We start from the raw sequence: 13566 nt of genomic DNA, 5'->3' as shown, positions 1-13566 counted from the left end.
GAACTGATAACTTGAATCAACAATTGATAACACATAGATAGAGCTCAGAGTAGTAATGAAGCACCAAACAGATGTGAACAGGTGTTCTACCTTTTCTCCCTTCATCTCTTCTACGCTTAATCAGAATCGAAAACTATTTCCTGCGTCATGTATTGAAGATAAATATATAAATATCGAACATCATAAAACACCAAGAGGTCATCATCACTCATCGTCATCTGAAACACTAAAGAGGACCACAATTTGATAAAGCTTGTAAGATGTAGAACCTTCAACTTAGTGAAAATTATGTATCTATCAGTTATTATTTTTAGTGTGAATAGATTTGAACGATGTTGTGGATCGTGGTAGCAATAGCCGTCATAGCTTGGGTGTACCGGTTGCTAACTCGCCCCCACAAGTACTGGCTGGAAAAAGGGGTGAAACAAGGAAATCCAGGATTTCTTTTTGGGGATAATTGGGGAACGGTTTTCCGGAAAAGGTCTTTCGCGGAAATGGTTTTGATGGTTTATAACATCTGTCCAAAAGCTAGGTTAGTAAACTAAAACACCTGTCCTTTTTTCCACCTAATTGTCTTTCTTGTGCTTTCTATAATTGACAAAATGGCTCCCGACAAAATAGCTTCGTCAAAATAGCCCAAAATCTAAAAATCCCCGAAGATGAACTAAAATATCACACAAAAAATATCTGGCCTGTCAATCTACAACTGTTGAAGTTAGTGGCGGTGGTGTTCTTATTGCGGTGCTTTCTAAATACTCCTCAAGTGTCGTCAATGCTCCTGAAAACCAGGGCGAAAGTATTTTTGTGTTCATCAATTTGTGTCACATATAAACCTCCTTCTTCAGATGTTAATGTTTATCTTAATTGTCTGTCTTCGGTTGACTTTAATTTACCCAATATTAGCTGGTTACCTAAGTCTAGCGATAATTTTAGCCTCATTCCTATTTTAAAAAATAACTTTATATAATTGATAACATTTTTATTGATTTACTCTTAACTATCTTGATATTCGTCAATTTAACCATGTTTTAAACTGCAGTCATTCTTGTTTTGATCTCGTACTCTCAAAATAAATACTTAAAGACAGTTAAAACATTGTCCCCAATGTAAAACCATATCATCTACCTCTCAACATAAAATTCCCTGTCTTCCGTCCATGTACCTCTTTGTAACAATTTTTCATATGACTTTAAAAATGCTCGGAATAGCGAAATTAATGACTATTTCTCTATCAACTGGAATATTTTGCTTACAACTAATGATGTTACTACCAATGTTGAATTTTTTTACAACATTTTAAGAGTGGCTATTGAAATATTTGTCCCTAAATCCACTACTACTAATGTAGAATCAAATTTTCAAATTAGTTCTCTAAAAACACAAAGATATTTACCAAGAAAAAAAATAGATTCTATAAAAAAAGTCAAATTTAGTCATAATTTAAGCTAGTTTAGTGAATTTAAAAACATTAGAAACTCTCTGCTCGATTCCTGGAGATTATAAGAGAAATAAACCCATACGTCGCCCCGGTACGACGCATATGGGTTTTCTAGTATGTGCGGCCATGGTGGGTGACTCATCGTCGGTGACGGCGGCCGGACGGCGTTCGCTAAAGAAAAGCCTGGAAGCGGAAGTCGCGATGGGTGCTCCAGAATAAGCCTAGAAGCGGTGACGGGGACTGTTCGAGAAGGACCGTGTGACTCTTTAATTGGGAACCACCGTCGGGAGCGGGCGGTGAAGTCCAGACAATGGACGAATTAGAGTCTAGTCAAATCCATTCGAGTCGGAATTATTCTGTACATAATCGCTGTATAATTAGTCGTGAATATTCGAGTTACTAAGAAATAATTTCTTAATCAGATGTATTTCATTGTAATAATACTCTCAGCTCGATTAAAATTTCTAACGATACTGTGTTTCAGAAATTGTATAACTTAAAAAATACAACAATGGAAATTTTCATTTATTATGCCTTTACATAAATAAATAAAAATAAATTACAAACTTATCGCTTGCTTGACTTCTTTATCTAATTCTTGATTAGACCGTAACGTAACAGATATATTTTTTTAAATGTGCAATTTTTAAAAAAGGGGTTTTCATTGGAATTGAAAATGAGATCAGGTAAATTAATAGCTATTTACCGAACAAGTTTGTTAATAAAGGTGATTAATAATCGAGATATTTTAACGCGCGAGGAACGAGTTTTTATATTTTTTCTTTTTCTTAATTTGAAATTTTTCAGTTTTTGGATTTTTCATTTTTTTTTGTTTTCAATTTTTCGTTTCTTCAATTTTTGATTTGCAGGTTTTCTAGTTTTCATTTTAGATATGTAATAATAATTATAATTTTTATTAGAGTTGTTCATTTTTTCAATTTTTCGTTTTTGGAATTTTTTAATTTTTCGATCTTTGAATGTTAGTTTTTGGATTTTACGAACATTTTTCGATTTAATTCGTTCTTTGATTCATTAATTTTTTCTCGATTTCTAGTTTTTCAATGTTTCTATTTTTCGTTTCTTCAGTTCTACAATTTTGTCAAATAAATGTTATATAAATTAAAAAAAAAAGTAACAGTGTACGTATGGTCTATGAATCCGTGTTGAATTTTTATCTTCGACATCGAAATTTTTGTGGAAAAATAAAACACAATTGAATTACAATTTCTTGATTTCTCGATTTTTAGTTTGCTTAATTTTTTCAGTTTTACAATTTTTGCAATTTAAAAAAAGATCATTTTTACATTTCTCAATTTTTCTATTAATCAATTCTTTGATTTTTCGATTTTTCCTCTTTTCAATTTATCGATTTTTCAGTTTTTCGATTTCTCAAGTTTTCGTTGTTGCAATTTTGGGATTTTTCAATATCTCCAATTTTTTTATTTAAAATTTTTCACTTTTTTGATATATCGATTTATCGTTTTTTTTTTAAGTTTAAATATGTATTTCAGTTGTAATTTTCCGGTTTTTCGATTTCTCCATTTCTCGGATCTTTTGATGTCTCAATTTTTTAATTTCGATTTCTCGGCTTTTCCATTTTTCAATTTTTTATTTCTTCAAGTTTTTAGATTTTTAAAATTCTCCATTTTTCGATTTTATGTTTTGTTATGCTTCGATCTCCCGATTTTAACCTTTTTAACGTGTATTCCAATTTTTCGATTTTGGAATTTTCGATTTCTTACATCTCGATTTTTCGTTTTTTCTATTTCAAAATGTTTTTACTTTGAATCTCTATATTTTTCAGTTTTTTGATATTTTCATTTTTCAACTTTTTAAATTTTGATTTTTTGACTTACCAGAAATTGATTTTTGGGGTTTTCAAATTTTCGTCTTTTCAGTTTTGAGATTTTTCAATTTGTCGATTTTTTAGTTTTTCATTTCTTTAGTTTTTCAGTTTTTCAAGTTTTCGAATTTTTAAATTTAAAATTTTTCAATTTTTCGATTTTATTTTTTTACGTTCCGATTTCCCGATTTTAATGTTTTTTATGCTTTTCAGTCTTTGGTTTTTATAAATTTTCATTTTTCCATTTCTCAATTTCTCGATTTTTCGACTTTTTGATTTTGTGTTTTTTTTAATGTAAAATTTTTCGTTATTGTAATTTTTTAATTTTTTTAAATTTTAGATATTTAGATTTTTCGAATTCTCGATCTTTTTTCAGTTTGAATTCCTCGGTTTTCCGATTTTGCAAAATTTCGATTTTTCAATCTTTCGACTTTTCAGTTTTGAAAATTTTCGATTTCTCGATTTTTCAGTTTTTGATTTTCCAACCTTTAGATGTTTCAAATTTTAGAGTTTGCAAATTTCACAAGTTTTCAGTTTTTAATTTCGTCAATTTTTCGATTTGCAATTTTTCGTGTGGGTTTATTTTTTCAATTTTCCGTTTTTTTAATTTTTCATTTGCAGTTTTTCTAGTTTTCATTTTAATTATGTAACACTCCTAATAATTATAATTTATAAAGTTGTTCACTTTTTCAGTTTTTCGTTTTTGGAATTTTTCAATTTTTCGGTGTTTGAATGTCACGGTTTTTGGACTTTACAATTTTCAAGATTCTATAATTTATCGATTTTACAATTTTTGGATTTTCCAATTTTTCAATTCGAATGGTTTTTCTTCTTTCCCATTCTTCGATTCATTAATTTCTTTTAGATTTTTAAGTTTCTCGGTTTTTAGTTTTTCATTGCTTCAATTTTTCATTTTTTCGAGTTTTTAACTTTTCGAATAAACAATCGAAAAATTATAAAATAGAAAAATTGTAAAACTGAAAGAGTACAAAATGAAAGCTTCGAAATATAAAAAAATTGGAAATCAAGAACTTAAAAAATCAAAGATTGAAAATGTAAAAAATTGAATAAACAAAAAATTATAAAATCCAAAGAAACGTTGAAAAAAATAACGGTAATGGAAAAATGAAAAATTGTGATATAAAATCAAGAAAATGAAAATTACAAAATCGGGAAAATGAAAATATCGAAAATCTGAAAAATATAGAAATTGAAAAATTCCCAAAATTGAGATAGCGAAAACTTAAAAATCGAGAAATCGAAAAATTTTTAAAATTGGAAAATTGAGATATGAGAAATCGAAAATTCCAAAAATGGAAAAATTGAAACACATTAAAAAATTTAAATCGGCAACTCGAAACATAAAGATTATAAAAGGAAAAAATGAAAAATTTAAAAAATCGAAAATTTAAAATATATACTAGAAAAATCGAAAATTTTGAAAATCGAAAAACCAAGAAATCGAAATCGAAAACTTGAGACTTCAAAAGATCGAGAAATCGAAATAGGCCGAAATCGGAAAATTCAAAATTGAAATATTTACTCAAATAAAAGATAAACGGAAAAATCGAAAAACTCAAAAAAATCGATAAACCTAGATATGAGAAACAGAAAATTCCAAAAATCGAAAAATTGCAATACAGATTAAAAAATTTAAAAAATCGAAGTTAAAAAATCGTGGAAACAAATTCCATTCGATTTTCCGATTTTGCAATTTTTTGTTTTTTCAGTTTTTTCCAATTTTTAATTTTCCGATTTTTCAATTTTTCGAATTTTCTACTTTCCGAATAAACAAAATGGAAAAGTTATAAAATAGAAAAATTGTAAAATTGAAAACTCAAAATGAAAAAACGCAAAAGTGTAAAATGAAAGCTTCGAGAAATCGAAAAACTTGAGAAATTGAAGAAACGGAAAATTCAAAAATCGAAAGGTTAAAAATTGAAAAACTTAAAGATCGAAAAATTGCGGTCGAAAACACGAAAATTATAGTAAAATCATAAAAATACTAAGAAAAAAATTAGACTTCATAAAAAATTCAAAATTCAGAAACTGTTAAAAGCTCGATTCGTGGAGATTATAAGAGATTTACGAGTATATTGTACGAAATAAATCCATACGTCGCCCCGGTACGACGCCTATGGGTTTTCTAGTATGTGCGGCGATGATGGGTGACTCATCGTCGGTGACGGCGGCCGAACAGCGAACAACCTAGAAGCCGAAGTCGCGATAGGTGCTCCAGAATAAGCCTAGAAACGGTGACGGCTTCGAGAAGGACCGTGTGGCTCTTTAATTAGGAACTACCGTCGGGAGCGGGCAGTGAAGTCCAGAGAATGGGCGAAGTAGAGTCTAGTCAAATCCATTCGAGTCGGAATTATTCTGTACATAATCGCTGTATTCGTTGTGAAAATTTGAGTTACTAAGAAATAATTTCTTAATTCAGATGTATTCCATTGTAATAATACTCTCGGCTCGATTAAAATTTCTAACGATACTGTGTTTCAGAAATTATATGACTTAAAAAATACAACAATGGAAATTCTCATTTATTATTCCTTTACATAAATAAATAAAAAATAAATTACAAACTTATCGCTTGCTTGAGTTCTTCATGTAAAGTTCTTGATTCCATCGTTTCTGACCATTTCGTCCGAACCTTTAAAAAATAAATTTACATTCATCAACATGGTTTTCTACCTAACCGCAGTACACCAACAAACCTATTTGAGTATAGCAATTTTATAAACAACTCGATGGAACAAGGATATCGAGTAGGCGTACCGCAAGGCACTCATCTTGGTCCGATGCTTTTTTAATGTTTATTAATAACATTACAAGTTGTTTTTCTCGCTGCAATTATCTTATTTTCGCAGACGATTTAAAGTTGTATATGAAAGTTGTCAGTGTAGACGATGCCCTAAAAATCCAAAATGATATCGATTTTTTTTGGAAACGGTGTACTGAGAATTCCATGATTCCTAACATCGCTAAATTTAAAGCCATTTCGTTTACTAGAAATCATGAACCAAATAATACGTCATATTATCAATATTATCAATAACAATGTACTGTTGAAAACTGAGACAGTTTTGACAGTAGTTATTTTATTTATTTATGTTTTTACTTCCCGAGCGTAAGCAAAGGAAGTATTGTAATCGAGTCGGTCGGCCGACTCTCTACTTTTACGTTTTCTCGATCTTTCATGACCCCTAGAAGACGAAGAAATAGGTCTCCCATTTCCGTCTGTCTGTCCGTCTGTCCGTCTGTCCGTCTGTCCGTCTGTCCGTCTGTCCGTCTGTCCGTCTGTCCGTCTGTCCGTCTGTCCGTCTGTCCGTCTGTCCGTCTGCCGTCCCGGATTTTTATTAGACAGATAATCTCCGAAAGTACTCGACCGATTGTTGTGAAATTTTGTACTTATATTAAGAATATCATGTAGATGGTAAAACGCTAACCAAAATTTGTCTAATCATCCCCACCACTAATGCGATGACGTCACTTCAAAATTGTACATAGTAAATGGGTTTTCAATTGTATAAAATAACATAGTCCTACACATGTAGTTTACAACTCTGAATCGACTTTTCACCCGAACCGTCCAGATTTTTGGAAAAAAAATCAAAATTATAAAACATCATTTTGAAATTTAATTTTTAATCTGCTAACCAGAATGCTTTGAAATGTTGCAGATGTTTTAAGGCTATAAAGAGCATCATAAATCTTTAGTCAAAAAATATTTGCTTATCCCATCCAAAAACTTGATGACGTCAGCTCAAAAGTTTGTGGAATAAATCATATCTAAAATGTACAAAATATTATGAGTCTGTACTTGTGATGTATCACTCCATTCATATTTTTTGGATTTGCATATACAGGGTGACTCAAAAAAATTAATGAAGGCGTGTATTTATTTTATCGATTTAATCAGGAACTACAAAACCGAATGCTCTGAAATCTTGCAGATGTTTTAAGGTGATAAAGAGCATAATAAATCTTTAGTCAAAATATATTTGCTTATCCCCTCCAAAAACTTGATGACGTCAGCTCGAAAGTTTGCCGAATAAATCATATCTAAAATGTACAAAATATGATGAGTCTGTACTTGTCATTTATCACTCCATTCATATTTTTTGGATTTGCATATACAGGGTGATTCAAGAAAATAAATGAAAGCGTAAATTTATTTTACTGGTTTACTCAGGAACTACAAAACCGAATGCTTCGAAATCTTGAAGATATTTTAAAATTATCATAAGCATGGTAAATATTTGATCAAAATGTATTTGGTCGTCCCCCCTAAAAAATTTATGACGTCACCACAAAATTTTGCTGAATAAATCCTATCTAAAATGTACAAAATATGGAGAGTCTCTTCTTGTGATTTATCATTCCATTCAAATTTTTTCGATTTGCATATACAGGCTGACTCAAAAAAAATAATGAATGCGTAAATTTATTTTATTGATTTAATCAGGAACTACAAAACCGAATGCTTTGAAATCTTGCAGATGTTTTAAGGTTATAAAGAGCATAATAAATTTTTAGTCAAAATATATTTGGTTATCTTCTACAAAAAACTGATGACGTCAGCTCAAAAGTTTACCGAATAAATCGTATCTAAAATGTACAAAATATGATGAGTCTGTACTTGTGATTTATCATTCCATTCATATTTTTGGATTTGCATATGCAGGGTGACTCAAAAAAATTAATGAAGGCGTGAATTTATTTTATCGATTTAATCAGGAATTACAAAACCGAATGCTTTGAAATCTTGGGAATATTTTAAAGTTATTATAAGCATGGTAAACTTTTGTTCAAAATGCATTTGTTCATCCCTCCTAAAAAAATTGATGACGTCACCCTTAAATTTTGCTGAATAAATCCTATCTAAAATGCAAAAAATATGATGAGTTTGTACTTGTGATTTATCATTCCATTCATATTTTTTAGATTTTCTTAAGAGGTGGTTCAAAAAAATTAATGACGTCAATTTATTTTATTGATTAAATTAAAGGCAACACTTATTATTAGTATTACACCCCAACCAACCCAATTTGGTAGACACAAAATTTGTCAAAGGAAAAACTCGGTTGAAACATAAGGGTAGCACGCTTATTTACATCGACCTTAACATTACAGACCTGCATTTGTTTTATGCGCTCACTTGGTTCCGCGAATGCGAAATAGACATGTTTATAATCAACCAATTGTGAATTTCACCGTCAAGAATTAAAATAAAACCCAATGTTTTATATAATAAGCGGAAGTCGAAGCAATAAAACCGATGGTCGTTTTGTTTACAGTTTCTCTGTTTGACTCTCACGTATGCTGTTACGCTTGTCATCTTAAATTAAGAATGTTTATACATAAACGATTTTCAGTTGCCTTTCATATTAGTCTAGACAGCCGATTTTTGTCGGGCTACGTCACGATTATAGGTGGGGACGCGCTGGATCGCCGGGACTCAGTAGCGGCTGAATTTAATCGGTACTAATTCCATAAATATAATTAACGATTTATTAATCAAACGGCTAAGTAAATGAGAACGGGAATTAACAGCAGAGTGCAACGAAACAGCGTTATTCTAATCTCAAATAAACGAAGTGCAGTCCGCAACCGCAATGAATTCGCATCCCTTAACGAGCCGTACCGAGTTTGGCCTTGCCTAGCCCGACAGAAATCCGCTCTCTAGATATTTATTACACACCGGCGCCGTATACGTGAGTAAATTGTTTCGTTATTTTATTCATTATAAGAAATCAATATTCAAAACGACCCAATTCATTTTCCCGAAAATTTGGGAATACAATAATTTTATTCTTAGTATTACACTACATCTATCCCAACTGAAATACGTGTCCTTGCAAAAATGTTGATGACGTCATCACAATTTTTTTTTAAATTCCCACTACAAAAATGTAATGAGAAAAAAAAACACAATAGGCATGCAGTCGTCAAGTTTCTGACAGCGAGGGAAGTACTGTCTAAACTCTTTAGACCAATTTTTTTATGTCATAATTGAGTTTTTTTTTTTTAATGAATTATTATTTACCAAGGTGTTTGATGGATTTTTTTAGAAGGGTTTGTTTCTTCAGAGAAAATTTTAGTTTGTCACTGCTTAATTACCTAACCTGACCTGATCAGACAAGACCAAACCCGATCTGATCTGAGCTGACCTATTCTAACTGTGATTTTTGATACTTTAGGTACACAGGCCTCTACCAGTTTTTACAACCCACCCTCTTACTAAAAGACCCCGACCTCATCAAACAAATCACCGTGAAAGACTTCGACCACTTTGTAGACCACCGAAGCTTTATTTCAGAAGACATTGAACCCCTCTGGGCTAAAAACCTTTTCGCCTTAACCGGTAAAAAGTGGCACCAAATGCGAACAACCCTCAGTCCGGCTTTCACCAGCAGCAAAATGAAGTACATGTTCACTCTAATATCACAAAGTGGTGAACAATTCGGAAACCACTTTTTGAAAAAAGACGAAAACTTGATTACAATTGAAATGAAAGACACCTTCACTAGATTCACTAACGACGTCATCGCCAACACTGCTTTCGGAGTAGAATGCGATTCTTTGGGGGATCGCGAAAACGAGTTTTACCTCATGGGGAAAGAAATCACAAATTTTAGAGGCTTCTGGAAGACTTTGAAGATCTTTGGATATTTTCTGGTGCCGAGGGTACTTAAGGTGAATATCGTGGTGTCCAGTTTGAGTTACTTTAACATATTTTGTTTTTAGTTTTTCAAAGTTGGCATATTTTCCAACCGAGTTAGACACTTTTTCGATAATCTAATCAAAACGAATATCCAAAGTCGCGAAAAACACGGAATTGTCAGACCCGACATGATCCATCTTCTCCTAGAAGCTCGCCAAAAAGGTCTCAAACACGACGAAACGCAGCTTATTCAAGACACAGGTTTTGCCACAGTCGAGGAATCCGAAATCCACAAGAACCCCAAAAACGCAAAAGCAGAAATTACGGACCAAGACATGACCTCACAAGCTTTGCTTTTCTTCTTCGCTGGTTTTGACTCAGTTTCAACACTCATGTGTTTCATGTCGCACGAACTTGCGGTTAATCCAGATATCCAGAAACGACTAATGGAAGAAGTAGACGAAACTAGGGACGTTTGTAAGGGTCAAATCACCTACGAAGGTGTTCTTAGTATGAAGTATATGGACATGGTGGTCTCTGAAGCTCTAAGAAAGTGGCCAAGTTCTGTCGCTGTGGATAGAGTTTGTACAAAACCTTACACCATTGAGGCGAAATATCCAGATGAAAGACCTCTTCACTTGGAAAAGAATGCAGTTGTTTGGTTGCCTATTTTTGGGCTTCATCGAGACCCTAATCATTATCCGGAACCGGAGAGATTTGATCCGGAGAGGTTCAACGACGAGAATAAGATCAATGTTAAACCCTACACGTACTTGCCTTTTGGTTCAGGACCCAGAAACTGCATTGGTTCCAGATTTGCCCTACTCGAGATTAAAACGTTGTTCTTTTATATTTTGTCCCATTTCGAAATAGTTCCAGTGGAGAAGACCCAAATACCTCTAGTTATAAGCAAGAAAAAGTTTAATTTGACTGCGGAAAAAGGGTTCCGGTTGGGACTTAAGCGCCGGTCTATGTAATGAAATTGGGGTCAACCAAGTCAGGTTTGACGTTTCATATCGATTTTCAAGCTCTCGCAACTTCATTCAGGTTATGTTTATTATCAAGTAATGTAAAAATGAACACATTTATGTAAATAAATTCGCAAGTATGTATCACACTATGTTAATTTTCGTTGATATAAACAAGCGTGACCTTGACTGCTGAGTGTGACGTAATAACGTGAGCTGACCTATCCAAATTATAATGTAGTTTGTATTGTAAGTTACTGGAGCGTAATCAAGGACGAAACGCACTCCCAAACCGTGTCCACATGTGAATATTAAGTCAGTTGTTTAGTGGTCTGTGCTAGTGTAAACACAACAAATAATCAATAGGTTGGTATTTTTAACTTTCTCGGTTCAAGTTTCCACTTTTGCGCTCTGTATTTGATTGTGAGATAAATAAAACACTGCGCGATATCAAATTGGGTAATAGCTTTAATTGACACTAGTTAAAATTAAACTTCTTAAATGTGGAAATGAGGATGTCCTTAACATTGACAAATTCAGTTTGTCCTGTATCTTTAGTGTTATTACGTCTGCGTTATGTGGTGGTGGATAGTGGCGGCGGTGGCCTCAGCGGCCGCCACTCTGTGGTACTGGTTGATGATTTGTCCCCAAAAGTACTGGCTGGAAAGAGGGGTGAAGCCGAGAACTTCAGGGTTTCTCCTGGGGGATAATTTAGGAATCTTTCTGGGAAGACAGTCCCTTGTGGAAATGGTCGAAGTGGTTTATAAAAGCTGTCCAAATACTAGGTGGGTATCAATTTTGTGCTATCACATCACTGTACTAACCTAATTGTAGGTACGTAGGCACCTACCAGTTTTTCCGGCCAAGCCTTCTGGTCAAAGATCCAGATCTCATCAAGCAAATCACCGTCAAAGACTTTGACCATTTCTTGGACCACCGAAGTCTAATTCCAGAAGACAGTGAACCCCTATGGTCCAAAAATCTGTTTGCTTTGACTGGTAAAGCCTGGCGCGATATGCGATCAACCCTCAGTCCGGCTTTCACCAGCAGCAAAATGAAGCACATATTCACTTTAATATCGCAAAATGGTGAACAATTCGTCAATCACTTTTTGAAAAAAGACGAAAAACTTATTACGGTTGAAATGAGAGATATTTTCACTAGATTCACTAACGATATCATCGCCAGTGCTGCCTTTGGAATAGAGTGCGACTCTTTGAGCAACAGGAACAACGAGTTCTACCTCATGGGAAAAGAAACCACAAATTTCAGCGGCTTCAGGAAAATTTTTTCGTTCTTTTTGATAATGCTAATACCTAAAGTGGCTAAGTTATTGAAGATGACAATGTTTTCACAAGAAGTTAACAATTTCTTCACTACTATAGTCAAGAGTAGTATTCGCAGCCGCGAACAACTTGGAATAGTAAGACCCGACATGATCCATCTTCTCCTAGAAGCTCGCAAAAATGGCCTCAAACACGAAGAAACTCAGCCTGCTCAAGACACAGGTTTTGCTACAGTCCAGGAATCGGAAATCCACAAGGACCCCAAAAATGCGAAAGCGGAAATCACAGATCAAGACATGACGTCTCAAGCTCTGATTTTCTTTTTCGCTGGTTTTGAGTCAGTTTCAGCTGTAATGTGTTTCATGGCACACGAACTTGCGGTTAATCCAGAGGTCCAGGAAAGACTCATCCGGGAAATAGATGAAACTTTGGAAGGTTGTAAAAGTGGAGTCACCTATGAGGCGCTTCTTGGTATGAAATACATGGATATGGTGGTTTCTGAAACAATGAGGAAGTGGCCTAATCCTGTTGTGGATAGGATTTGTACGAAAGCCTACACCATAGAGCCGAAGCTTCCACACGAGAAACCTGTACACTTGAAAGTAAACGATGCGGTATGGATTCCCGTTTTTGGTATTCACAGAGATCCTGAATACTATCCAGAACCAGATAAATTTGATCCTGAAAGGTTCAACGATGAAAACAAGGTCAATATTAATCCGTACACGTACATGCCTTTTGGAGCCGGACCTAGGAATTGTATTGGTTCTAGGTTTGCTCTACTGGAGATTAAAGCGTTATTTTTTTATGTTTTGTCACATTTTGAAATAGTCCCAGTGGAGAAGACACAGATACCTTTGGTTTTAAGTAAGAAGAAGCTAAATATGACTGCGGAGAACGGGTTCTGGTTAGGGCTTAAACGTCGCTCTAAAGTCTAAAACTTGACACTTAAAATGTTCATTTTATAAGATATTATACGATTTGTTTAGTAAAAATCATGTGTTTTGTATCACCAATAAAATAAAAAGAAACATGATAAAGATTTGCATGGTGAGTGGTGTTTGAATTTTCTAAAATAACATACTCCTGTACTTGTGGTTTATGAATCCAGATTTTCGCAAAATATCAAATTTTTAGATACATATAACATTTTACACTAATTTGAAAGATGCGATGAGCAAGCGAAGGTCGCAGGTTCTATTCCTCGATAGGCCACTTTTTTTCTCTTACTCTGTTTTCTGAAAGCCTGGATTTGTTTAAGTGTTTAATACAAAGTATTCAGTATTTTACCTCTAGTCTTGAAAAGTGCTTTTCAAATTATAGTTGCAATAAGTAGTTCAGGTTAAATTTTTGAATTGTTAGTC

The 13566-nt window shown here is 33.4% G+C and overlaps 2 protein-coding genes across 5 annotated transcripts; both read left to right on the top strand.

Annotated features, from left to right (window-relative positions):
* The first annotated feature begins 19 nt into the window (after positions 1-19).
* LOC135131647 (cytochrome P450 9e2-like) lies at positions 20-11371 on the top strand. Of its 3 annotated transcripts, none has more exons than XM_064059489.1 (4): positions 20-255; positions 302-532; positions 9485-9980; positions 10032-11371. In XM_064059489.1, the coding sequence occupies exons 2-4, from the start codon at positions 333-335 to the stop codon at positions 10923-10925; spliced, it is 1590 nt and encodes a 529-aa protein (XP_063915559.1). In that variant the 5' UTR covers positions 20-255; positions 302-332; the 3' UTR covers positions 10926-11371. The 3 variants fall into 3 exon arrangements, with proteins under 3 accessions (XP_063915559.1, XP_063915560.1, XP_063915558.1); XM_064059490.1 differs by having other exon boundaries at positions 20-262; positions 315-532; XM_064059488.1 differs by having other exon boundaries at positions 21-255; positions 315-532.
* On the top strand, positions 11192-13242 carry LOC135131636 (cytochrome P450 9e2-like). 2 transcript variants are annotated; one of them, XM_064059470.1, is made up of 3 exons: positions 11192-11282; positions 11475-11701; positions 11751-13242. In XM_064059470.1, the coding sequence occupies exons 2-3, from the start codon at positions 11493-11495 to the stop codon at positions 13138-13140; spliced, it is 1599 nt and encodes a 532-aa protein (XP_063915540.1). In that variant the 5' UTR covers positions 11192-11282; positions 11475-11492; the 3' UTR covers positions 13141-13242. The 2 variants fall into 2 exon arrangements, with proteins under 2 accessions (XP_063915540.1, XP_063915541.1); XM_064059471.1 differs by having other exon boundaries at positions 11197-11282; positions 11457-11701.
* The last annotated feature ends 324 nt before the right edge of the window (positions 13243-13566 follow it).

Source organism: Zophobas morio, unplaced genomic scaffold (assembly GCF_036711695.1).
Source record: "Zophobas morio isolate AGI-343-1 ecotype UQ-CSIRO unplaced genomic scaffold, CSIRO_AGI_Zmor_V1 ptg000021l, whole genome shotgun sequence".
NCBI lineage: Eukaryota > Metazoa > Arthropoda > Insecta > Coleoptera > Tenebrionidae > Zophobas > Zophobas morio.
Note: the sequence above shows the minus strand (reverse complement) of the source record. Positions and strands in the feature narration are given on the sequence as shown.